Source organism: Bufo bufo, chromosome 5 (genome assembly GCF_905171765.1).
Source record: "Bufo bufo chromosome 5, aBufBuf1.1, whole genome shotgun sequence".
NCBI lineage: Eukaryota > Metazoa > Chordata > Amphibia > Anura > Bufonidae > Bufo > Bufo bufo.
This window is the reverse complement of record NC_053393.1, coordinates 385867939-385895155: the sequence shown is the minus strand read 5'-3', so window position 1 is coordinate 385895155 and position 27217 is coordinate 385867939. Positions and strand designations below refer to the sequence as shown.

The following is a 27217-nucleotide window of genomic DNA, read 5'->3' as shown; positions in this document are numbered from 1 at the left end:
TGGTCTGATCCCACAGAAAAGCTATTTTATGACAAATTGCTAAATAAGAGTTCCTCAGGATAGGTCATCAGTATCTGATTAGTGGGCATCTGACACCCGGGTCCCCCTCCTATCAGCTATTTGAGAAGGCACGGGCGCTTCTTTGAGTTCCGCGGCCTTCTCTATGCTTACCAAGCACAGCGCCGTACATTGTATAGCGGTTGTACTTGGTTTCGCAGTGGAGCCCCATTTACTTCTATGGGGCTGAGCTGCTCCTAGACCATGTGACTGATGAACGTGTTGTCAGTGTCCTTAGGAAAGCAGCGAGAAGGCCATGGCGTTCACAGGAGCGCTGGTGCCTTTTCAAACAACTGATCGTCCGTGGTCCCGAGAGTCGGACCCCCACCAATCAGATACTAATGAGTTATTCTGAAGTGCCCAGGCCCCTTGGCGATGTGCCCAGAAAATCACACCTCTTTCACCCCTCTCCATCCAAGATCTCGCACCTGCGCCGGCGGCACATGCGCAGTCCAACTACCTGTTCCTCTGCCCATATTTGCCACAGCAGTGCGCAGGTGCGGAATAAGTGTGGAGCAGCACAGGCGCAAGATCTGGGAGGGAGAGGAGGAGGTAATAATAGGAAACAAGGGCGGGCCAGAGGGGTGAAAGAGGTGTGGTTTTCTGGGCACATCGCCGAGGGGCCTGGGCACTTGCTCCAGTAACGTCGCCCCTGGGCACTTGCCGAACCTCATTAGCATAAGTTTAAAAAGTCTTTTTTTTTTTTGATCTCGGCGAGGGACAGAACAAATAAAGGTACCATTGTAATGAGGGCAAAGGAGTCTATAACCTGATCTGAGTGGTCTAAAAGGCTCAGATTAGGTGACAGACTCCCTTTAAAGGGGTTGTCTCATCATGGACAATGGGGGCATATCGCTAGGATATGCTCCCATTGTCTTATAGGTGTGGGTCCCACCGCTGGAACCCGCACGTATATCAAGAACGGAGCCCCGCAAGTGAAGGAGGGCGAACTGCGCATGCGCAGCCGCCCTCCATTCATTTTTTTTATGGTGCCGGGGAAAATACCCCAGCGCAGGCTCAGCTATTTCTGTCTGCCCCATGGAAATGAATGGGAGCGGGGGCCGGTACGCTCCCATTCACTTCTATGAGGAGCCGGCTTGGAGTCCTCCAGCCACCACCTTGAGGGGCTCCGTTCTCGATATAGGTGCGGGTCCCAGAGGTGGGACCCGCACCTATAAGACAATGGGGGCATATCCTAGCGATATGCCCCCATTGTCCATGATGAGACAACCCCTTTAAAGTCTTGGAAAACCCCTTCAATGTTGGACACCTTCAGAGGTTGTGGAGTCCGTGCCTCGATAGGTCAGAGCTGTGTTGGTGGCAGTTGGCACAGCTACACTGCAAAGGAAAAGTCGAGTCTTTGGCATTCGTTCACCCTTAGTAACTTCGCAACTGTGAAGAGTGGTGACTATGGTGCCAGGTACTAATTATCTGTTTATAGCGCATGTAAAACTAATCAGCAGAACCTTGGGAACACAAAAGAATATTGTGCTGTGCCATCCAACAATCACGGAATTAGCTTTTAGCCTATCGTTAATCAAAGGAAGTAATTGGAATGACTTGTGTACTTGCCAGATGTACAGGGTTCTCCAAATAGTTTAATCAGTATGATGTGTCCTCAGCTCACAACCAAGGTCAAAGACAGGTCCTCACTGTGACGTGTGATTCACCAGGTATGGCGATCAGTGGGAATTACTCCAGCAGGATTTACGCATTTACAAGACCCCAAAGGCCTCATTAAACCTGGTTGCTATTGCAGACTCTCAGCAGCTTATATGACGGTACATCTCTGCCAGTTACTGAATTGAGCCAGCAAGAGAGCTATTGACGCATGCTAACAGAAGTGGTCTCCAGGAGCCGTCACTGACCGCTAGGATCCATTAAAGGGGGTATCCCCTGACTAATGTAAATAATGAAAATCAGACTTCATATAGTACATGACAGCTAGAACCAGCCCTGGACCTCACATGGATCCAGATCCCTCTCCCCCCAATTAATTGCTGCGATTGTTCTGCTACATTTTCTTCAGGGCAATAGCTCAGGGTTGAAAAAAATAAAACGCTTTGGAATTTTTTTTTTTTCTTTTCATAGTCATATTCTGACCCCCTATAACTTTAATTTTTTGCAGGATGACCAGTAGTTTTTATTGATACCTTTTTGGGGTGTGTATCACTTTTTAATTACTTTTTATTTAAAAAAATTCAGGAGGTGAAGAGATGAAAAAACAGCAAATTGGCCATATAGATTTTTTTTTCTGTTATTTAGTTCACCATATGGGATACATGTTTTAATACTTTACGGGCATTTACAGATGCGGAGATGCCCATGATGTTTATTTTTTGATTGTTTAATTTTGTGGGAAGGGGGGGTGATTTAAATTTGTATATATTTTTTAAAACTTTTTTTTAGGCCCCCAAGTGGACCCCAACATGCAGTCCTGACTGTGATAGTTGTTTAAAGATGCACCAAATTTCAAACATTGTGCATCATCTGATACATTTTCAGACTCCTGCAAAACTGATTTTCAAAATTCCCCTCATGATAAATCTTCCCCTAACAATAAGGCCCCTTTCACACGGGCGAGATTTCCGCGCGGGTACAATGCGCGAGTTAAACTCATTGCACCCGCACTGAATTCGGACCCATTCATTTCTATGGGGCTGTCCACACGAGCGGTGATTTTCACGCATCACTTGTGCGTTGCGTGAAAATCGCAGCATGCTCTATATTCTGCGTTCATAGAAGTGAATGGGGCCGCGTGAAAATCGCAAGCATCCGCAAGCAAGTGCGGATGCGGTGCGATTTTCACGCATGGTTGCTAGGTGACGATCGGGCTGGGGACCCGATCTTTATTATTTTCCCTTATAACATGGTTATAAGGGAAAATAATAGCATTCTGAATACAGAATGCATAGTACAATAGTGATGGAGGGGTTAAAAATAAAAAAAATTAACTCACCAAGTCCACTTGATCACGTAGTTGCAGATCTCTGTCTTCCTCTGTAATGTTGAGCTGCCGGCTAAGGACCTGTGGTGACGTCACATCACATGATCCAATCACATGGTCCCTCACCATGGTGATGAACCATGTGATTGGACCATGTGATGAGCACAGTGACGTCATCAAAGGTCCTATTCCTATGCACAGCAAAGAAGAAGACAGAAGAGATGCCGGCTGCGCGATGAAGTGGATTAAGGTGAGTTAAATTATTATAAAAAAAATTTTAACCCCTCCAGCCCTATTGTACTATGCATTCTGTATTAAGAATACTATTATTTTCCCTTATAACCATGTTATAAGGGAAAATAATACAATCTACACAACACCTAACCCAAACCCGAACTTTTGTGAAGAAGTTCGGGAGCCAAACATGCCGATTTTTCTCACGCGCGTGCAAAACGCATTACAATGTTTTGCACTCGCGCGAAAAAATCGCGCATTTTCCCGCAACGCACCCGCATCTTATCCGGGCAAAAAACATGACGCCCGTGTGAAAGAGGCCTAAGGGCGGGTTCGCATCAGTGGCGTGCCTAGGGTGTTTGGCACCCGGGGCGGGTCCTTTCTCTGGCACCCCCCACCAATACTTTAAAAAAATTGTACCCCCTTACAGTAGTATTGCCCTCATTGTACAACCTTCACAGTAGTTTTGTCCAGATATGTGCCCTCTCATGGTAGTTATGCCTTCACTGTACAACTTTCACAGTAGTTATGCCCACATTGTGCCCCTTTAAAGTACTTATCCCTTCATTGTGCCCCTTCACAGTTGTAATACCCTCTTTGTGCCTCCCTCACAGTAGTTATGCCCTCTCTGTGCCCATTTCAAAGTAGTAATGCCCTATCTGTGCCCCTTCAGAGTAGTTATGCCCTCACTGTGCCCCCATAACAGTAATAATGCCCTCTGTGCCCCTTCATAGTAATAATGCCCACTCAGTGCCCCATAACAGTTATGCCCACCCACTTTACAAGAGTAATGCTCTCTGTGCCTCCTTCACAGTAGTAATGCCATCTGTGCTCCCTTCATAGTAGTAATGCCCATTGTGCACCTTCATAGTAGTAATTCCCATTGTGCCCCCTTCATAGTAATAATGCCCACTGTGCCCCCTCCATAGTAGTAATGCCCATTGTGCCTCCCTAATACTAGTAATGCCCTTTGTAGCAGTATTGTCCTCTGTGCCCCCTTTGTAGTAGTATTGCCCTCTGTGCCGCCTTTGTAGTAGTAATGCCCTCTGTGCCCCCTTTGTTGTAATAATGCCCTCTGTGCCCCCTTTGTAGTCGTAATAATACCCTCTGTGCCCCCTTTGTAGTAGTAATGCCCTCTGTGCCCCCTTTGTAGTAATTTTGCCCTATGTGCCCCATCCATGGTAGAAATACCCTCTGTGCCCCATCATAGTAGAAATACCTTCTGTTAAATAAAAAAATACACAGTACCCTACTACTTACCTTGTCCCGTTCCTGAAGCTCACAGTAGTCTCTCTCCCTTACAGACACAGATCGCTCTGCAGCACAGTGTGGGCGGAGCTTATACAGATTTACGGGCTGCAGGCTCCGCCCGCACAGGCCGGCAGCGCGATCTTTGCCTGCAGGCTGAATGGTGGAGCAGGAAGAAGTCTTCCTTCTTCACCATTCAGTGTGGGAGAGACAGAGCGCAGGGGGCTGAGTGACAGGACCGCAGGGCTGTGCTTCTGCAATGAACGCTTCCATCTATACTGATAGAAGCGCTCATTGCTTCTAGGCTCTGGCACCCCCTGAGAGCCAGCACCCGGGGCGGACCCCCCCCTCCCCGGGCAAGCCACTAGTTCGCATTCGTGTTATGGAATTCCGTTATGGGGTTCCATTATAACAGAGTTATAACGGAATTCCATAACGCAAATTCAAACCCACTCTAATAGGTAGCATAGGTAATCAATATCTGATTGGTGGGGTCTGACACTGGACACCCCCGCCGATCAGCTGTTTGAAAAGGCCGTTTTGCTCCAGTGAACACTGCGGCCTCCTCGCAGCTCACCAAGCACAGCGCCGTACATTGTATAGCAGCTGTGATTGGTATTACAGCCCAGACTCATTCACTTGAATAGGACTGAGCTGTGCCTAGACCATGTGACCAGTGAATGTGATATCATTAGGGTGCCACAGCCAACACCGATCAGATATTAATGACCTATGCTGAGAATAAGGCTACATTCACACGACCGTATGTATTTTGCAGTCCGCAAAATAAAAATCCGGATGACGTCCGTATTGCATCCCTTTTTTTTTTTTTGCGGATCCATTGTAACAATGCCTATCCTTGCCCGCAAAACGGACAAGAATATGAAATGCTCTATTTTTTGGCGGGGCTACGGAACGGACATACGGATGCAGATAGCACATGGTGTGCTGTCTGCATTTTTTGCGGACCCGTTGAAATGAATGGGTCCTCATCCAATCCACAAAAGAAAACGGAATGGACACGGAAACTAAATACGTTCGTGTGAATGTAGCCTAAGTAATTCGTTTTCTACTTCCAGAAAACCCCTCTAAGTAGTTATCTGATGTGATTGGCTTTGGTATGCTTATTTTTTAGCGTCCCTTTCAACATTTATTTAGAGGTTTAGCCATTGATGTCTTTGAATAAAGTAATGTCAAGTATATTTCCACTTGGCCTTGTTCTTGTCTTCTGTTTGCCTTGTAAAGAAGGCCTGCAGCTTGTTAACTAATCCTTGTATACAGTGCATTCATGTATATGTCTTTTTAATGAGCCGATACCCAGTTTTATTGTTCCATTTATACTGCCTTTTCCTGCCATGGGAATTTATGGCGTTCGCCTTTGACTCTAGCCTGTGACCTACATAACCGAGCACGCAGTGGTCGTAGTGCTCTAGTATTAGGTTAATTGGTGGAGCCCTGGACAGATTTTTTTTTTTACCCATTAGTTTTATCATTTTGACAGGAGTATGGGCTTTTTAGCTGTGCACGCAGAGAAAGAGTATTCTCCTTAGAAATAAGAAGGCCTAATGTAAAGTGGAAATGGCGTGCAAGACTCTAAACAAAGGAACATCCTGAAAGTGCGGAAGAGTGGGCATTTTTCTGGTACATATTTCCCACATGACTAAGGCCAGACACACAGAAGCGAGTTCAGTGCGAGAAACTTGAAGCGTGTGTCAGTGTGAGTTCCCGTTCTGACCTCTGCTCCTCTGACAGGATCGCACAGCGTTATAATGATTTATATGGCTGAGAGACCTGAAATCTATTGAATTACACTGAATTACAATCTTTCGAATTAAGGCAGTGCGATCCTGTCAGAGAAGCAGTGTTCAGAACGGGAACTCTCACTGCCACACGCTGCAAGTTTCTCACAATGAACTCACTCCTGTGTGTCTGCCTTATGGCCTCATGTACACAACCGTATTTTTGGCCTGCATTCAATCTGCATTTTTTTTGCAATGTCAACACGGACCCATTAATTTCTACGGGGCCGCAAGAAGGCATCCATATGGCCGTTCTGTTTTGCAGACAAGACTAAGCATTTCTATAATAGGGAATGAGGAAAGTGCCAGATGCACCCAGCTGGTATCCATATTTAGCGGATCCGCGGTGTGTGGACCGCAAAATACATACGATCATGTGCCTGTCGACATCACCAATTGTCACTCTGGTAATAGCTGATCCTTATTAAATAATACATCGAACAAGTAAGGTTGCGTTTTTGTGAAAGTCATTTCCAGTGTTCTGCTCTGTTAGAGGAGCAGAACAATGACAATTACAGAGGTGCTAGACCTGGCACATAACTAAAATTGACGATATTTGGGTCCGTTCATTTAATTTTAATGGAAAAAAAGTCCCGCATGCTCTTTTTGCAAAAAGCACATACATTTCTACAAAATAAAACGTTCTATTCTTGTCCGTTTTGCAGACACAAATAGGCATTTCTATCATGGGCCGCCCGTTTCTTTCTGCAAATTGCGGAACGCACACACCCGTCAAAACACAGTGCGGTCGTGTGCATGAGCCCTAAGGCCCCTTTCACACGGGCGAGTATTCCGCGCGGATGCGATGCGTGAGGTGAACGCATTGCACCCGCACTGAATACCGACCCATTCATTTTTATGGGGCTGTTCAGATGAGCGGTGATTTTCACGCATCACTTATGTGTTGCGTGAAAATCGCAGCATGCTCTATATTCTGCGTTTTTCACGCAACGCAGGCCCCATAGAAGTGAATGGGGTTGCGTGAAAATCGCAAGCATCCGCAAGCAAGTGCGGATGCAGTGCGATTTTCACGCACGGTTGCTAGGAGACGATCGGGATGGAGACCCGATCATTATTATTTTCCCTTATAACATGGTTATAAGGGAAAATAATAGCATTCTGAATACAGAATGCAAAGTAAAATAGCGCTGGAGGGGTTAAAAAATAAATAAAATAATTTAACTCACCTTAGTCCACTTGATCGCGTAGCCGGCATCTCCTTCTGTCTCCTTTGTTGAATAGGACCTGTGGTGAGCATTAAGTACAGTTACAGGACCTTTGATGACGTCACTCCGGTCATCACATGATCTTTTACCATGGTGATGGATCATGTGATGACCGGAGTGAGGTCATCAAAGGTCCTGTAACTGTACTTAATGCTCACCACAGGTCCTATTCAACAAAGTAGACAGAAGGAGATGCCGGGCCGCGATCAAGTGGACTAAGGTGAGTTAAATTTTATTTATTTTTTTTAACCCCTCCAGCGCTGTTTTACTTTGCATTCTGTATTCAGAATGCTATTATTTTCCCTTATAACCATGTTATAAGAGAAAATAATACAATCTACAGAACACCGATCCCAAGCCCGAACTTCTGTGAAGAAGTTCGGGTTTGGGTACCAAACATGCGCAATTTTTCTCACGCGTGGAACAATTACAATGTTTTGCACTCGCGCGGAAAAATCGCGGGTGTTCCCGCAACGCACCCGCACATTTTCCCGCAACGCCCGTGTGAAACCAGCCTAAGACTTTGAAAACAAATTGGAGGTGAATGTTGGACTAGTCTCTAAATCGATTGGATGATTGCAACTTCTATGCCCTATAAAACTTAAAGAAAACAATAACAACGTCTACAGGAAAATAAAATGTCCTGGTTTTAGGATAAGCCTTCAATTCAAGATTGGGGGGGGGGGGGGGGGGGTCTGAGACCCACACCCATTCACAAAACAAAGGGTCATTCATTGTGCAGGCACAGCTGCCTGGTACTATGGCTCAACCCATTCAAATAAACAGGAAACTGCAGTACCTGTTAGGCCCCTTTCACACGAGCGAGTCCCACGCATCCGACTTGCAGCGTGAGTATGCAGCAGCTCCTGTCCTGACCTCCCAGCACTGACCGGGTTGCATAGCATTATATTGATTTATAATGCTGTTTAACCCTTAGGCCTCTTTCACAAGGGTGTCCCGGATTTGCCCAGGATGCGTCGCGTGTGCATTGCGGGAAACCCGCGCGAGTGCGCACGCAATTTCAGTCAGTTTTTACTGCGATTGCGTTGCGTCGTGTTGTTCAGTTTTTATTGCGCGGGTGCAGTGCGTTTTGCACGCACGTGATAAAAAACTGAATGTGGTACCCAGACCCGAACCCGGACTTCTTCACTGAAGTTCAGGTTTAGGTTAGGAGTTCTGTAGATTTTATTATTTTCTGTTATAATCAGAATGCTTACTCTTGTTCGCGCAGCCGGCATCGTCTTCTTTCTTCTTCTTCCAGTACCTGCAAAAGGACCTTTGATGACGTAATCGTGCTTACCACGTGGTGAGAGTAGTGACGTCAGCGCAGGTCCTGCTGAATGAACCACGTGGTGAGCGCTATGACGTCATCAAAGGTCCTTTTTCAGGTCCTGAAAGCAGAAGAAAGAAGACGATGCCGGCTGAGCGAACCAGTGGATGAGGTGAGTTAATTTAATTTAATTTTTTTAACCCCTCAAGGCACATTTTACTAAGCATTCTGTATTAAGAATGCTATTATTTTCTCTTATAACCATGTTATAAGGGAAAATAATAAAATGAATAGAACACCTAACCCTAACCCGAGCTTCAGTGAAGAAGTCTGGGTTCGGGTCTGGGTACCACATTCTGTTTTTTTCTCACGTGCGTGCAAAACGCATTGCACTCACGCGGAAAAAACTGAACATCAGAATGCAATCGCAGTCAAAACTGACTGCAATTGCGTGCCTACTCGCGCGGTTTTCCCGCAATGCACACACGACTCATCCGGAGCAAATCTGGGACGCCCGTGTGAAAGAGGCCTTAGGCCTCTTTCACATGAGCGTGACGGATTAGGTCCGGATGTGTTCAGGGTGCGTTCAGTGAAACTCGCACCATTTTGCAAGCGAGTTCAGTCAGTTTTGTCTGCGATTACATTCAGTTGTTCAGTTTTTTCCGTGCGGGTGCAATGTGTTTTGATGCGTTTTTCACGCGCGTGATAAAAAAACTGAAGGTTTACAAACAACATCTCTTAGCAACCATCAGTGAAAAACACATTGCATCCGCACTTGCTTGCGGACGCAATGCGTTTTTCACTTCTATGGAGCCAGGGCTGTGTGAAAAACGCAGAATATAGAACATGCTGCAATTTTTACGCAACGCAGAAGTGATGTGTGAAAAAAAACGCTCATGTACACAGACCCATTGAAATAAATGGGTCAGGATTCAGTGCGGGTGCTATGCGTTCACGTCACGCATTGCACCCGCACGGAAAACTTGCTTGTGTGAAAGGGGCCTTAGGCCTCTTTCACACAAGCGTGACTGATTAAGGGCTGTTTCACACGAGCGGATGCCGTGCGTGGCATCCGCTCCGTGAAAGAATGCCGAGAACCGATGCAGACTGCAGAAGCTCGGATCAGTAACATGATTGATAACGCTCCGTGCCTCTCTGTGATCTCTTTACTACGAAATCACGGTGACAACTTTATCTCACTGTGATTTCGTAGTAAAGAGATCACAGAGAGGCACGGAGCATTATCAATCATGTTAATGCTCCGTGCTTCTGCAGTCTGCATCGGGTCTTGGCTGTGCTTTCACGGAGCGGATGTCACGCACGGCATCCGCTTGTGTGAAACAGCCCTAAGTCCGGATGCGTTCAGGGTGCATTCAGGAAAACTCGCACCATTTCGCAAGCAATTGCAGTCAGTTTTGTCTGCGATTGCGTTCAGTGGTTCAGTTTTTATCGCGCGAGTGAAATGTGCATTGATGCGTTTTTCAGACGCGTGATAAAAAACTGAAGGTTAACAAACAACATCTCTTAGCAACCATCAGTGAAAAACGCATCACATCCGCACTTGCTTGCAGATGCGATGCGTTTTTCACGCAGCCCCATTCAATTCTATGGGGCCAGCGTTGCCTGAAAAACGCAGAATATACAACATGCTGCGATTTTCACGCAACGCACAAGTGATGCGTGAAAAAAAAACGCTCATGTACACAGACCCATTAAAATGAATGGGTCCGGATTCCGGGCTGGCACGATGCATCACGCATTGCACCCGCGTGGAAAACTCGCTCGTGTGAAAGGGGCCTTACAGTTCTAGAATGTATTGTATAACATTGACAGCTTTATGTAATCAATATAATGCTATGCGACCCCGGCAGTACTGGAAGCTCAGGACGGGTGCTCTCACTGACACATGCTGCGAGTCCGATGCGTGGGACTTGCTTGTGTGAAAGGGGCCTTACAATCACCCCAGTATGTTCGGCAATGTGCTTAAATAATTTTAAAAAATGGTCCAGAATGCTCCAGCAATCACAAAAGCACCTTCGTTTTATTGATTGTTGGGGGATCTGACCTCTACCAGTCACACAATGACGGCCTGCGCTAAAGCTAGTTGTCTTGAACAACTCCTCTGACCTGCTAGCAATATTTGGAAGTGTAGAAGGTAAACTATTTCATACTGTTTAGCTGCATTTACATGCAGCAATGATCACTACTCTATGGGGATCAATGATCGTCAATTTGATCACTCATCCCCATACGATTTCATTGTTTACACAGGAAGATGTGTTGACAACAAATGAGGATTTTTGGCGCCACATGGAAGTTGCAATCACACAACAATCGAGCCAGTTATCAAGAAAGACCTTGGGTTGTGTAAAGGGGCCCTTACAATTGTCACAATAAATCACAATGTTGATCATGTTATCCTCATTATAGGTCATCAATAACTAATTTGCGGTGGTCCGACACCCTGGCTGATCAGCTATTTAAAGAGGAGGCGAGTACTTGTAATTATGCTATTTCGCTGCTCCACAGGAGACGACGCACAGTGTGATGATGAGGAAGTGGCGCTCACATAGAGCACTGCCTCCACGTCAAACAGCTGATTGGGGGGGGTGCCGGGTGTTGGACACCAGCCGATCAGATATCGATGACCTATCCTTAGGCCTCTTTCACACGGGCGTCGCGTGTGAGGGCCGGATAGGAAGCGGGTGCGTCGTGGGAAAATGCGAAATTTTTCCGCGCTAGTGCAAAGCGTTTTAATGCGTTTTGCACGCGCGTGAGAAAAATCTGCATGTTTGGTACCCAGACCTGAACCTGGACTTCTTCACAGAAGTACGGGTTTGGGTTAGGTGTTGTGTAGATTTTATTATTTTCCCTTATAACATGGTTATAAGGGAAAATAATAGCATTCTTAATACAGAATGCATAGTAAAATAGGGATGGAGGGGTTAAAAAAGAAAATTAAAATAATTTAACTCCCCTCATCCACTTGTTTGCGCAGCCGGCTTCTCTTCTGTCTTCTTCTTTGATGGCCTGGAGGAAAAGGACCTTTGGTGATGTCACAGTGCTCATCACATGGTCCATCACTATGGTGATGGATCATGTGATGGACCATGTGATGAGCGCAGTGACATCACCAAAAGGACCTTTGGTGACGTCACTGTGCTCATCACATGGTCCATCACATGATCCATCACTATGGTGATGGTTCATGTGATGGACCATGTGATGAGCGCAGTGACGTCACCAAAGGTCATTTTCCTCCAGGTCATCAAAGAAGAAGACAGAAGAGAAGCCGGGCTGCGCAAACATATGGATGAGGTGAGTTAATTTTTTTTTACATTTTTTTTAACCCCTCCATCCCTATTTTACTAAGCATTCTGTATTAAGAATGCTATTATTTTCCCTTATAACCATGTTATAACATGGGAAAATAATAATGATTGGGTCCCCATCCCGATCATCTCCTAGCAACCATGCGTGAAAATCACGCCGCATCCGCACTTGCTTGCGGATGCTTGCGATTTTCACACAGCCCCATTCACTTCTATGGGGCGGGCGTTGCGTGAAAAACGCACAATATAGAGCATGCTGCGATTTTCACGCAACGCACAAGTGATGCGTGAAAATCACCGCTCATGTGCACAGCCTCATAGAAGTGAATGGGCCCGGATTCAGTGCGGGTGCAATGCATTCACCTCACGCATCGCACCCGCGCGGAAAACTCGCCCGTGTGAAAGAGACCTTAGGATAGGTCATCAATATGTATAGCTGGACAACCCCTTTAAGTAATGACTTGCTCTTCACAAGTCACACATCACATCCAATTTCAGCACTTGAGTGCTTTGTAATGTCTGCCCAGATGTGTCCTCTAATAAGAGTTCAGAGGTGTCTGAAATTGACAGCATTTTCAAATGTTACATAAATGAGTTCTATTTACACTTTAGGTGCAAAAAGTCTGAAAAGAAAATCATAGAAGTTGTTTAAAAAAGTTGAACACATAATAAATGCGGTCTGTTGCATGACTATTTTTAACCACATATGTGCCATTTTAAAATGTCAATTTTTCATACCTGACCATCCAATATAAATAGCATAAATATAAATATCCTCTGGATAGGTCATCAGTATCTGATCGGTGGGGGCCCGACATCCTGAACCACTGCCGATCAGCTGTTTTGAGAAGACAGCAGCGTTCCTGTGAGCGCAGCTTACCAAGCACAACGCCGTACATTATATAGCGGCTATGCTTGGTATCGCGCTCAGCCCCATTCACTTCAATGCTGCTGAGCTGCGCCTAAGCCATGTGACCGATGAAGGTGTCATTACATTGACCGACACTTGATACTGTCATAACGTGTAATCATTCTGGCTGACATTAACTGTCATGTTTTTGGTCAGTGGCCTTTTTTTTCCGACTATGCAGCATGCTGAAGGTATGCCACGTTTCTGGCAATTTTCTCCATGGATTTCAGTAGGTTTTTCAATATTCATTGCAAAAAGACACTCGAAAACACTGTACAAATAGGCATTATTGAGAAAACGCCACTAAAACCACCAGTGTCATTAAAAATGCTCTAAACATTCGAGAACTAGAGACATTTTTAGAGGCATTTTACTTGCAGAAATAACTCCGACAGACAAGATAAAATTGTCCCCCTATTAATTCCTTTTAATAAACGTGTAGCGTTCCCACGGTTATAAAATGGTTTCATTCGAGCCCTTGCTGTATCACATTCCCAGGGCAGAATATAGCGATGAATAAACAGTTCGCTATCTTTCAGAGGGCTATACATGGAATTCCAGCTGGTGGCAGTGGAGGAGAAGCACTTGGCGTCCGTTTGGAGCTGATTTCCTGCCAGCAGCTTCTCAATCTCAGTTTTGTACTGAAAGTTTATATGGACTTTTAATGAATCTCACATGTAACTCAGGATTCCCACGCTCCATTTTTCTCCCTATTTCAAATGCTCCTTAAAATGGTTGTTCGCCCCTGGGGACCTTTTCTGCAGACCCCCAGCATGGCTGGACCCGTGGTGGGAATCATATTTACCTGATCTCCATTGCTCCCCCTCGGGCATCACAGGTGTTGGGTCTCTCCTTGTCAACATCTAGTTTCACACGGGTCACTTGGCTGCTGCAGCCAATGACTAGCCGCAGCGATAATGTGTCACCCATGCATTACATGACCTAGTGACATGACTCATGGCTGACTCATCAATGACTGGCTGCAGCGGCCACCTGACCTGCGTTGATGTGGGGCCTGCAGCGCCCGAGGGGGAGCAGTGGAGCGGGAACCCATTGCCAGGGATCAGGTGAAATATGATTGGGTTTCGCCACGAGAGGGATCTGCAGAACAGGTCCCCAGGGGTAAATAACCCCCTTAAAACATACCTAAATAAAATGGTGAGATTTTGTGATTACTGTGCGTTTGCTACATCCTTGCTAGTCTGTTTAGCTGCACACCATTCATGGTCATTATTTTTCATCTAGCCTGTCTCTGTCTATTGTACTACAAATAATGTCATTATGAAGACTGTCCTTGTTGTCCATAGCTGCCAATCAGAGCTCAGTTTTCATCTCTGAAATTGCTCTGGAAGAATGAAAGCTGAGCTCTGGTTGCTTTAAGTCTTAAAGATAATCTGTCACCAGTTTTATGCTGCTAGGTTCTAACCAGAAACTGAGAACTTCTGGCTTTCACCGCCACCTGCTGCTGATTGACCTTTTTTTCCAGCTGAATTAGCAGGAGGTGGCAAATAAAATCAGGAGATCATGAATATTTAGGACCTGGGGCGAATTGGGCATAGAGCATACAGGGAAATTTCCCGCTAGGCTGATGCCCCAGGGGACCACCCAGCTCTCCTCTCTGCCAATGACCAGGTACATAATGAGCTCCCAACAGTAGTTAATGCTGTGAGAATCAGGTACTCATGTACCCAGCCAGCGGCCACACATGTCCTCCTGGATTCAGCTGCTGTGGCCCTTATCTTATCTCCTAAGCCCCTGCTCCATAGACTGGAGGAGGAAGACAGAAGATGGTAGCTATGTATGGCGACCACAGAGGGCAGCTTTTGGGGCATTATATTCTGCTACACCGTCTTATTTGGTTCTGCTGGGATGGTATTTTGCACTATGGTGTTGGTGACCCCCGCCTACTTGTGTTGCCCGCCTTCTTTTAATTTGGACCTGCCTATAAAATGGGGCCACTTTTTGTTTTTATTCCTGGCCCACTTTAAGTTCCCAGTCCACCCCTGTTTAGGAGTCATCATTATGCGCTGGAGCTGGTCAGCAACTAAAGAAAATGACCCAGCATTTTGCCAATGAAATCTGTCAGTGGTGTACATTGCTCTTAGTTAGGACACCATAAAACCGGTAACAGATTCCCTTTAAGGCCCTTTTACACAGCCATTCGGTTCATTGCCAATGCAGCAATGATCGCTACTACGATTGTTCATCCTCATACAGATTATTTGTCAGCAGCACATCCAGTTTACATAACAGTGTGTCCAACCCTGTGCTATTAACGAATAAGGATTTTATGAGATGCGTTCACCACTGAACAAGCATTTGCGCCTTCGTCTGGTGATTGGCGCCACCTTTACAAGCCTCTGCTTGTGTACAAGAGCCTTTACTGTTAGAGTTTTGATAAATGAGGCCCAATGAATCTAATCTGTTATAACAGATTATATAGACATTATATAGACCCTTTAAAACAGATTCACCGGACATCCCCTTTAAGAGCGAAGGAAGAATAAGGTAGCATATTTAGCTGTCACGAGTAGGAGGTCCCAGGAGAGACCACCGCGTCGTCAAGCAATAAACAAACGGAAATCAGGTACAGACACACAAGAGTTTATTGCACAAACAAAAAACCAGGGAAGGCAGCACAGACAAAACATGAGCTCTATGTACCGTCAGCACAGTGGGAGAAAACCCCCACTGCGCCACTGTCTAGTAATACTCCAGAGGGACGTGACTAAGCAACTCCTGGTATTCACTAGGGCCCCAGATGGTAGGGTTAGACTTTGCAGCAGGAAGTTGCCAGGGTCCACTCCAGAGCGTGAACTAGACAGTGACAGCAAGAACAAATGGACAACAGGTACCAGAAGGTACCGACGGCACATAGGCAAACATAACATAGACAGGCAAATACAAAACAGGGCAACAAAAACATAAGCAGGAATACATAGCAAGGAAACAGGAGTGACAATGAGCAGAGAAGGACTTGCTCCACCAGTAGTAAAATGCATGGCCTTGCGCATGGCACTCTGCTGCAAAGAAAGGTGCAGCAAGGACTTGCTGAACAGAGACATGAATACACACAAGGTAACTAAAACATAACTGGCAGAACAGATAACAGAAACACAGGAAAGAGGACATCAAAGAGGACGGGAATGAACAAGTAGGAAACCCACAGAGCAGAGACAGACAGACACGGATCCCATGGGTCAGCAGCATGGGAGAGTGAGTACAAACAGGAGCAGGACAAGACAACACACACCAGGAGAGCTGACACAGAACTGAGGAAACCTCAGCCTTAGGCCTCATGCACACGACCGTTGTGTGCATCCGTGGCCGTTGTGCCGTTTTCCGTTTTTTTTCGTGGACCCATTGACTTTCAATAGGTCCGTGGAAAAATCGGAAAATGCACCGTTTTGCAGCCGAGACCATGATCCGTGTATCCTGTCCGTCAAAAAAATATGACCTGTCCTATTTTTTTGACGGACAACGGTTCACGGACCCATTCAAGTCAATGGGTCCGTGAAAGAACACGGATGCACACAAGATTTGCATCCGTGTCCGTGATCCGTGGCCGTAGGTTAGTTTTTATACAGACGGATCCGAAGATCCGTCTGCATAAAAGCTTTTTCATAGCTGAGTTTTCACTTCGTGAAAACTCAGAACCGACAGTATATTCTAACACAGAGGCGTTCCCATGGTGATGGGGACACTTCAGGCTAGAATATACTAAAAGAACTCTGTACATGACTGCCCCCTGCTGCCTGGCAGGTGCTGCCAGGCAGCAGGGGGCAGCCCCCCCCCCTGTAGTTAACACATTGGTGGCCAGTGCGGCCGGCCCCCCCCTCCCTCCCCTGTAGTTAACTCATTGGTGGCCAGTGGGCCCCCCTCCCTCCCCTGTAGTTAACTCATTGGTGGCAAGTGGGCCCCCCTCCCTCCCCTGTAGTTAACTCGTTGGTGGCCAGTGGGCCCCCCCTCCCTCCCCTGTAGTTAACTCGTTGGTGGCCAGTGGGCCTTCTCCCCTCCCTCCCCCTCCTAATTAAAATCTCCCCCCTATCATTGGTGGCAGCGGAGTGTACCGATCGGAGTCCCAGGTTAATCGCTGGGGCTCCGATCGGTAACCATGGCAACCAGGATGCTACTGCAGTCCCGGTTGCCATGGTTACTTAGCAATTTGTAGAACCATTATACTTACCTGCGAGCTGCGATGTCTGCATCCGGCCGGGAGCCCCTCCTACTGGTAAGTGACATGACCTGTCACTTACCAGTAGGAGGAGCTCCCGGCCGGACGCAGACATCGCAGCTCGCAGGTAAGTATAATGGCTCTACAAATTGCCATGGTAGCGTCCTGGTTGCCATGGTTACCGATCAGAGCCCCAGCGATTAAACTGGGACTCCGATCGGTACACTCCGCTGCCACCAATGATAGGGGGGAGATTTTAATTAGGAGGGGGAGGGAGGGGAGAAGGCCCACTGGCCACCAACGAGTTAACTACAGGGGAGGGAGGGGGGCCCACTGGCCACCAACGAATTAACTACAGGGGAGGGAGGGGGGGCCGGCCGCACTGGCCACCAATGAGTTAACTACAGGGGAGGGGGGGGGCCACTGGCCACCAATGAGTTAACTACAGGGGAGGGGGGGGGCGGCCACACTGGCCACCAATGTGTTAACTACAGGGGGGGGGGCTGCCCCCTGCTGCCTGGCAGCAGCAGGGGGCAGTCATGTACACAGTTCTTTTAGTATATTCTAACCTGAAGCGTCCCCATCACCATGGGAACGCCTCTGTGTTAGAATATACTGTCGGATTTGAGTTTCACGATGTAACTCAAATCCGACGGTATATTCTAACATAGAGGCGTTCCCATGGTGATGGGGACGCTTCAAGTTAAAATATACCATGGGATTGGAGAAAACTCAGATCCGATGGTATATTAACTCCTGACTTTACATTGAAAGTCAATGGGGGACGGATCCGTTTGAAATTGCACCATATTGTGTCAACGTCAAACGGATCCGTCCCCATTGACTTGCATTGTAATTCAGGACGGATCCGTTTGGCTCCGCACGGCCAGGCGGACACCAAAACGACTTTTTTTTTTCATGTCCGTGGATCCTCCAAAAATCAAGGAAGACCCACGGACGAAAAAACGGTCACGGATCACGGAAAAACGGAACCCCGTTTTGCGGACCGCAAAAAATATGGTCGTGTGCATGAGGCCTTATATACAGGTTCCATGGGTGCAGCAGAGAGGCCACACCCATGGAGCAGACAGAGGATTAACTCCTAATAGGCACACAGGGGAGTTAACCCATAAAGAACCACAAATAACACAGGAACGAAACTTCAGCGAGGAACACCAAACGAGCTAGGACGGAAGGTCACATTCAGAGGTAACGACTGTGACATTAGCATTGTGGCTTGCCATAACCGTCTGCTGTAACTGAACGGTTTGCTACTATGAGCTGAGTATAAAGGAAAGCAGCATCTATGCTTGATGACTGCAGAGTTGTGCAGGAGATTGATCATTCCGATTATTCGTGCTAATCAGTATTAAATATAGAAATTTTATATTGTAAGCCACAGAAAGTCTCATTGTGATGATCAACCTAATGAATTGGAATGTGTAAAGAGCATTACCTATGGACCCTAATGAGCTCCGACTCCAAAGCGGTCCCATGACTGGACAGGAAAATCTTTGTAATGTGTCCCAATTAATAAAATAGTGATGAAAAAAATGTTATGTTGATAAAATCTTTTATATTAGTCAAATGTCAAAATAGTCTTAACATCTGATTGCAGGGACCGAAGGTACGTACATACTAGAAGTAAATGCAAATGTTTCATGTTGTGGTCCACCTACAGACTGTTGTTCGGTGCATCTTAGTGAATCTGTCAGAGAGCTGCTCTGACGGCTCAATCTGTGGCCCTTATTTTTACTTTCCTAACAGCTCATAAACACTCATTATAGTTTGATAAGGATATGGCTCAACTGATTGTTTATGAGCTGTCAGGAGCTCAGAGATACGTTGAGCCATCAGAGAACTGCCGTCAGATTCACCGTGAAGCAGAAGGCAACATTCTGCAGATGCACTGAAAATGAAAGCTGTAGAGTGTAAACTGTTGAAAACTTTTAATAAAGACTTAACTGAACAAAAAAGATTTTAGCCCAAAATAAGTAGACTGCAATGATAAAAAAAATGAATTTCCCCCTAGAGGTGTCCATAGCCTAGCGAGTATTATTCATCATTCAGGTCTACATTCTCAGACATTATTTCATGTTTCTGAAGCACATTCCTACATATGGATTTAATTTCCAGTAACTTAAGGGCAGGTGTAGAGATGACCATGTGAAAGAAAAAAATGTTTCCTACACCATAGTTTTAAATCATAGAGTATGAACATTTTTAAGGATTGGAGGGGGCACCAATGACATCTGGTCTCCTCTTATAGCATGTAAGATGTCTACATGTTGCAGGTCTCCCAGATGTCCCCTGCTCTGTTTCTTTTGTGGAATGGTTAGTAAAGTAGTGTTATCTTTATTTCCCATGGATTAAGTTCCTTTTACATGGCAAACGAGCATGATCAATGCTAAAACAAGTTGACTGACGCTCATTTAAAAGGCTCTTCGCACAGGCTAAGGCCTCATGCACACGACCGTGCAGTTTTTTGCGGTCCGCAAACCGCGGATCCGCAAAAAACAGAAGCCGCCCGTGTGCCTTCTGCAATTTGCAGAACGGAACGGGCGGCCCATTGTAGAAATGCCTATTCTTGTCCACAAAACGGACAAGAATAGTACATGCTATTTTTTTTTGCGGGGCTCGGAACGGAGCAACGGATGCGGACAGCACACAGAGTTTTGCGGCCCCATTGAAGTGAATGGGTCTGCACCCGATCCGCAAAAACTGCGGCTCGGATGCAGACCCGAAAAACGGTTGTGTGCATGAGGCCTAAGGGAAAGGGCAAGGGGAACAAACGATAGTTACTACCCCATACTCTAGCTGCTGACCAGCAAGTTCTTTTATGCTGACATAAACGATCATATCATCAAACCAGCATTATACAAACGTCATTCCCCATAATTGCCCATTCATGTGGCGAATTTGCTATTAGAATTTTGGCTCGGACACTGCTGCGAAACTCTGTCAGAGGCTGAAAGGTGATTACTTCCCATTGTCTTCAGTGGGAGGCAGCGCTGCAGTTCACGAGCCAAGAGTTTCAAGCCTCAACAACGTCAAGAAGGAACATGTCCCTTATCGGTGCAGTGTGCGGACAGATGACACTTGCGGCTGCGGCAGGTGTACGCTCGCGGTTTAGATCTATTCAACGTGAGCAGGTCCACACCATTCAAAGTGAGCAACTATTTGACAGTGTCAGAACCTGCCATGTGAACACACCCTAAGGCTCAATTCACACCTGAGCGTTCTGAAAGGAGCGCTCTGTATGCGCGATTGTACGGACGTTTACAAGCGCGCATACAGAGACAAGTGTGCACACAGTGTCGCGCGTTCCCGAAAGTCTATGTACGGGAACGCGCGACAAGCGCCCAAAAAAACGCTCCTGTACTTGTGTGAGCGTCGGGCGTTTTACAGCGCGATCGTACGCGCTGTAAAACGCCCAGGTGAGAACCATTCCCATAGGGAAGCATTGGTTTCTCCTTGTTGAGCGTTTTACAGCGCGTAGGAACGCGCTGTAAAACGCTCAGGTGTGAATTGAGCCTAAGGGTGGCTGCACACGATGCAGATTCATGTGCAGAAAATATGCATGAAATCCGCACTATTTATCACGTTTTTTGGTGCGGTTTTCAGTGCAGATTTGATGTGGATTTTCCGCAGATCTCACCCTTCCACTGAAAAGGGTAAAAACGTGCAGATTTTACCCCTTTTCAATGGAAGAGTGATATCTGCGGAAAATCCACATCAAATCCGCACCAAAAACCACATATAAACTGCACCAAAAACAAGATAAATACTCAGCTGACACTAACGCTGGGTTCACACCTTAGGCTGGGTTCACACTTGAGCGTTTTACAGCGCGTTCAAACGCGCTGTAAAACGCTCAACACATGAAAACCAATGCTTCCCTATGGCCCTGGTTCTCACTTGAGCGTTTTACAGCGCTGAAAAACGCGCTGTAAAACGCCCTACGCTCAAACAAGTACTTGAGCTTCTTTGGGGCGTTTTGACGCGCGTTTGTGGCCATAGGACATTGCAGTCAATCACACAAACGCGCGTCAAACGCGCGTTTACTATTGCAAAAAACGCGCGTCAAAAACGCGCGTTAAACGCGCATATCAAAGACGCTCAGGTCTGAACCCAGCCTTAGCGTACTAAAGGAGCTCTCTGTATGCGCGATTATTTCGGGCGTTTACTTACGCGGCCGGCAAACAAGCAAACGCCCATTGTCGCGCATTCCCGGAAGTCTATGTACGGGAACGCGCGACACTACACCCCAAAAAAGCTCCTGTACTTCTTGGGGCGTAGGGCGTTTTTCGACTATAGGAAATCATTGGTTCTTGCCTGTTGAGCGTTTTACAGCACGTAGGAACGCGCTGTAAAACGCTCAGGTGTGAACCCAGTCTGAGGGCCCTTTTCCATGGGCCAATAATCAGTCAGTTAGGGTACCACCACATCTAGCGTAAACACTGCAGATTGTCCACAATTTGCAGCATTTACAGTAGCAGCAAAGTCAATTTGATTTTCACAAATCTCATCCACATGTGGCATCCAAACTCCGCAGCAGATATATGCAGCATATTTTATTTTTTGCGATACAGATGCAGTCTGACATCATATCTGAAGTCATTTTAGCAAGAAACTGTATGTGCCACAAACTTCAGAAACAATGGCCCACATCTACTTATTGATTGTGCCTAGAATTTGTTGTAAAATCCGCCAGAATATGGCACACCTCTGGCTCACAATGTCGCCTCAGATTTTAGACCTATTTATGAAGCAAATGCGCCAAAAAGAATTACTGGTTTGACAAGGGGGCATGGCTTAAAGGGCGTTGTTTCGAATAAAGGGGCTGGCATACGGTGCACAAAATTGGCACAAAGTGCGGCAACTGATGGTGTAAAATTAGCCAAAACTGTCTGGCTATGCACCAAATTTATCAACCAGTCTGAGCCTCTGTGATACATTTAGCGCCTCTTTATACTGCCTACTGTTAGTTTACGCAGTCCGTATTTTAGACAGGATTACTAATTGTACCCCATTATACACTTTTTTTGCCATAAAACATGATGTTGTTATATATAAGTCTAATCTTTTTCTTATTTTCCTGCAGGGATTGGTAAGAACGTCATCTGTGACAGGACAGCAACACCCCTTGATGCCTTCCGAATGATGTCGGCTGCCCACTATTATCCTAAACTTTTGAGCATCATGGGGAATGTCTTGCGGTTTCTGCCTGCTTTTGTACAGATGAAGCAGCTGATCCAAGAAGGATATGTGGGAGAACTTCAAGTGTGCGAGGTCCAGGTCCACAGTGGAAGTCTACTGGGAAAGAAGTACAACTGGAGCTGTGATGATCTCATGGGTGGTGGTGGACTGCATTCTGTTGGTAGCTACATTATAGACCTCTTGACTTTCCTAACCAACCAGAAAGCAGTGAAGGTCCACGGATTTTTGAAAACTTTTGTAAAGCAGACAGACCATATAAATGGAATCCGACAGATAACCAGCGATGATTTCTGCACATTTCAGATGGTCCTTGAAGGTGGAGTGTGCTGTACCGTTACCCTCAACTTTAACATTCCCGGGGAGTTTAAACAAGACATAACAGTTGTCGGATCATCTGGAAGACTAAATGTAACGGGGACGGATCTCTATGGACAGAGGAACAATTCCTCTGAGCAAGAATTACTTTTAAAAGACTCCACACCTATCAGCAATTCCCTCTTGCCTGAAACGGCTTTTAGCGATATTCCTTCTCCATATCTTATAGGGACTATCAAAATGGTGCAGGCGGTACGCCAGGCGTTTCAGGACCAGGAGGACAGGAGAACCTGGGATGGCAGGCCGCTGACAATGGCAGCTACCTTTGATGACTGTCTTCATGCTCTTTGTGTAGTGGACATGATAAAAAAATCTAACCAGACCAGTGAATGGCAGAATATAGTAATTATGACTGAGGAGCCTGAATTAAGCCCGGCTTACTTAATAAGCGAAGCGCTGCGCAGGAGCCGCATGTCCTTGTATTGCTAGCATGGTAGATGTTCGCATTTGTAAATGTATGCTTCTCTGGTATTTATGTATCTAGGCAGATGGTACAGGTTTATGCCATAAGTTAAGCATTTATCTATTACTGCTGTAGTCGGAAAGGAGCTGACTCTTTCCATAGCTGACGAGCTGTGAACCTTTATCAGAATGGGATAAATATCCAGGATTATAGCGCCTCATTAAGCTTCCGGCTGTAGAAATCGGTCATCATTGCACATTTTCAAAGAGGTTGTTTTGACATATAAAAAAGGTGAATTTCAAATCAAATGCTCAAAGTGGTCGCCTGAGTTTCATATTGATGGCCTATCCTCAGGATAGGTCATCAGTATGTGATTGGTGGGGGTTCAACTCCCGGCACCCCCACCATCAGCTGTATGAAGACACTGCAGTGCTCTAAGATTGCTTAGGCCTCTTAGGCCAGTGATGTCATGTTCATCGGTGACATGGCCAAGGTGCAGCTCAGTCCCATTCAAGTGATCCAATTGACAGCACTGTGTTTGGCAAGCTACATGGGGGCTGTGGTAGTTCCGGTGAGTGCCACAGCTTCCTCAAAGAGTTGATTAACAGGGGTGTCAGGAGTCGGACTCCCACCAATCTCATATTTATGACCTAACCTAAGGATAGGCCATCAATAAAATTAAATTCCCAGAAAAAAAATAGACCTATTCCTGATGGCCTGCCTTATTAATATACAGTAATTGCCAAAAAAGTCTGTTTGTATCATATAGCAGCAAAATATTGAACAGGAGATAACTCTTATGAAAAGACCCTAGTTAATGGGATTGCCCCAAGATATAAAATTATCCCCTATTAACAGGATAAGGCATAACTGTCAGATCGGTGAGACACTCACCGATTACGGGAATGAGGGTCCTGAGTCACTAGAATAAATGGAGAGGTGGTTAAAGGTCCATTCACACGTCTGTATGTTTTGCAGATCCGCAAATTGTGGATCTGCAAAACACTGACACCGGCAATGTACATTCCGCATTTTGCGGACCGCACATCGCCGGCACTCTCATAGAAAATGCCTTTTCTTGTCCGCAATTGCAGACAAGAATAGGACATGTTCTTTTTTTTTTTTGCAGATCCGCAAATGCGGATGCGGACAGCACATTCCGGCCCCATTGAAAATGAATGGGTCTGCACCTGTTCCTGCAAAATTGCGGAACAGATGCGGACGTGTGAATGGACCCTAAGCATGTGCAATACCACACCACTTATCCTGTATGGGACTGCTGGAAATAGCCACGTACAGTGCTCAGCTATCTCCGCTAGTCCCATAGAGAATGATTGGAGTGGAAGAGTGCTTGCTCAACCATGTCACCATTCATTCGGGGGACTTGGGGCCCTTGTTCTCATGATTGGTCCCTCCAACAATCAGATACTTATCCCCTATCCTGTCGATAGAGGATAAGTTTACATCTTAGGACAACCCTTTTAGGCTACTTTCACACTAGCGTTCGGAGCGGATCCGTCTGATGTTTCATCAGACGGATCCGCTCCGATAATGCAGACGTTCGCATCTGTTCAGAACGGATGCGTCTGCATTAAAACTTAGAAAATTTTCTAAGTGTGAAAGTTGTCTGAGCGGATCCGTTCAGACTTTACATTGTAAGTCAATGGGGAACGGATCCGCTTGAAGATTGAGCCATATGGTGTCATCTTCAAGCGGATCCGCCCCCATTGACTTACATTGTAAGTCTGGACGGATCCGCTCGCCTCCGCACGGCCAGGCGGACACCCGAACGCTGCAAGCAGCGTTCAGGTGTCCGCTCACTGAGCGGAGCGGAGGCTGAGCGCTGGCAGGCGGATGCATTCTCAGTGGATCCGCCTCCACTGAGAAAGCATTGGGGCCAGACGGATGCGTTCGGGGCCGCTCGTGAGCCCCTTCAAACGGTGCGCACGAGCGGACACCCGAACGCTAGTGTGAAAGCAGCCTAAATGACTTTAAGTAGCACATCCTATTATGACTTGGAAGCTTTTGCTCTCACTGCAAATACTAGAAATACCTTGTGGCAGTAAAGTGTTGATGATTTATTTCAGAGCAATTCCAGAGCTAATGCAATTACAGTGCAATGTGACTCCCAAAAGGAATGTGCCATGCAGCACAGCAGAGTACCCATAGCCCCTTGACACTGCTGGGAGAATTACATCCCTGGACATGACACCTTTGACATCAGAAGATAGTTAGAAGTGGCGTTCCCCTTTAACCGGTTATCTCACCATGACTAAGGGCTCATGCACACGGCCGTAAGTGTTTTGTGATCCGCAAAACACAGATCCTGGCTGAGTGCATGACACCATTTATTTTTTACCTTCTGTAGAAACGTCCTATCCTTGTCTGCAAAACGGACAAGAATAGGACACGTTCTATTATTTTTGCAGGGCCGCAGAAGGGACGTGCAGATGTGGATAGCACACGGACAGAAACTACAGCTGTGTGTAAAAGCCCTAATCCACTAATCCCTAATCCACTAGATTAAATTGCTCTAGAAGATGTATTTCCTATTTGGGTTGATCTCTCCTGTAGTGAGTCCCACTAGCTTGGCTTAAACAATGTTCTACAATGGACATATAGAGATGTTTCTGAATTTGAGGTATACAAATGAGAAACGAGGGCGCTTTATCTGGATCTATACCTTGAAAGACCAACCAGTACCTCAGCCAAATAATAGCAAATAAAGGGCCTAGTAATAGAGCTCAAGAAAACTTCTGTAAATATGAACTAAAAGCCCAAACTCAAATAAACAATATATATATATATCAAAATATTTTTATTGAAACATAATAACACAGAATATAATAAAGGTGAAAAACAGAAGGTGACAGAATGTAAAAGCCCCCCACTGAACCCCTGCAGAGCGGAAACAGCACAGGTATATATGCCAGACGCAGTCAACTCCTGACGATGCCAGTGGGTTGGCGAAACGCGCATTGAGATAGTAGCCTTGCCAGGTGGACCAGACCGTGTATCAATATGGGTAATTGATTTTTCTATTATTTGATCTTGCCCTACATGTTACTATATGATGCAGAGTTTACATAGGTTCATATTTGCTCATACTGCCCGGATTATTAGACATATTTTTTTATATTATTATTTATTTTTGGGTGTTTTGTGGCTTATACCTGGTTTTTTGCTGATGATACTCCGCAACATTATAATTATATATCAAGGGGGCTATATATTTGTGCTGTGCTCAGTATGCCAGGTGGCATTTAGACTTTATGTATAACCGAGCTAAGTATTTGTAGGGTTGTGTGGCTGACTAGCCTTATATGTATTACTCTCTATGTTGACTGTGTCTGGCCTATATACCTGTGCTGTTTCCGCTCTGCAGGGGTTCAGTGGGGGGCTTTTACATTCTGTCCCCTTCTGTTTTTCACCTTTATTATATTCTGTGTTATTATGTTTCAATAAAATATTTTGATATATTGTATATATTATCTTCTGTTTATTTGAGTTTGGGCTATTAGTTTATATTTATAGGAGTTTTCTATACCTTGGAAGAACCTGTGGGCAGTCCAAGATATATCTGCATCTATACCTTGAAAGAACCTGTGGCCAGTCCAAGTTATATCTGCATCTATACCTTGAAAGAACCTGTGGCCAGTCCAAGTTGTATCTGCATCTATACCTTGAAAGAACCTGTGGCCAGTCCAAGTTATATCTGCATCTATACCTTGAAAGAACCTGTGGCCAGTCCAAGTTGTATCTGCATCTATACCTTGAAAGAACCTGTGGCCAGTCCAAGTTATATCTGCATCTATACCTTGAAAGAACCGGTGGCCAGTCCAAGTTATATCTGCATCTATACCTTGAAAGAACCTGTGGGCAGTCCAAGTTATATCTGCATCTATACCTTGAAAGAACCTGTGGGCAGTCCAAGTTATATCTGCATCTATACCTTGAAAGAACCTGTGGCCAGTCCAAGTTGTATCTGCATCTATACCTTGAAAGAACCTGTGGCCAGTCCA

At 45.9% G+C, this 27217-nt stretch overlaps 1 protein-coding gene across 1 annotated transcript in view; it reads left to right on the top strand.

Annotated features, from left to right (window-relative positions):
- Nucleotides 1–24241, top strand: part of GFOD1 (glucose-fructose oxidoreductase domain containing 1) — a 69556-nt gene extending 45315 nt beyond the window's left edge. Inside the window, exon 2 of the mRNA XM_040433249.1 lies at nt 22302–24241. Within this exon, the coding sequence (XP_040289183.1) occupies nt 22302–23221 (920 nt within the window). The 3' untranslated portion in view covers nt 23222–24241. The remainder of the gene's footprint in view (nt 1–22301) is intronic.
- The last annotated feature ends 2976 nt before the right edge of the window (nt 24242–27217 follow it).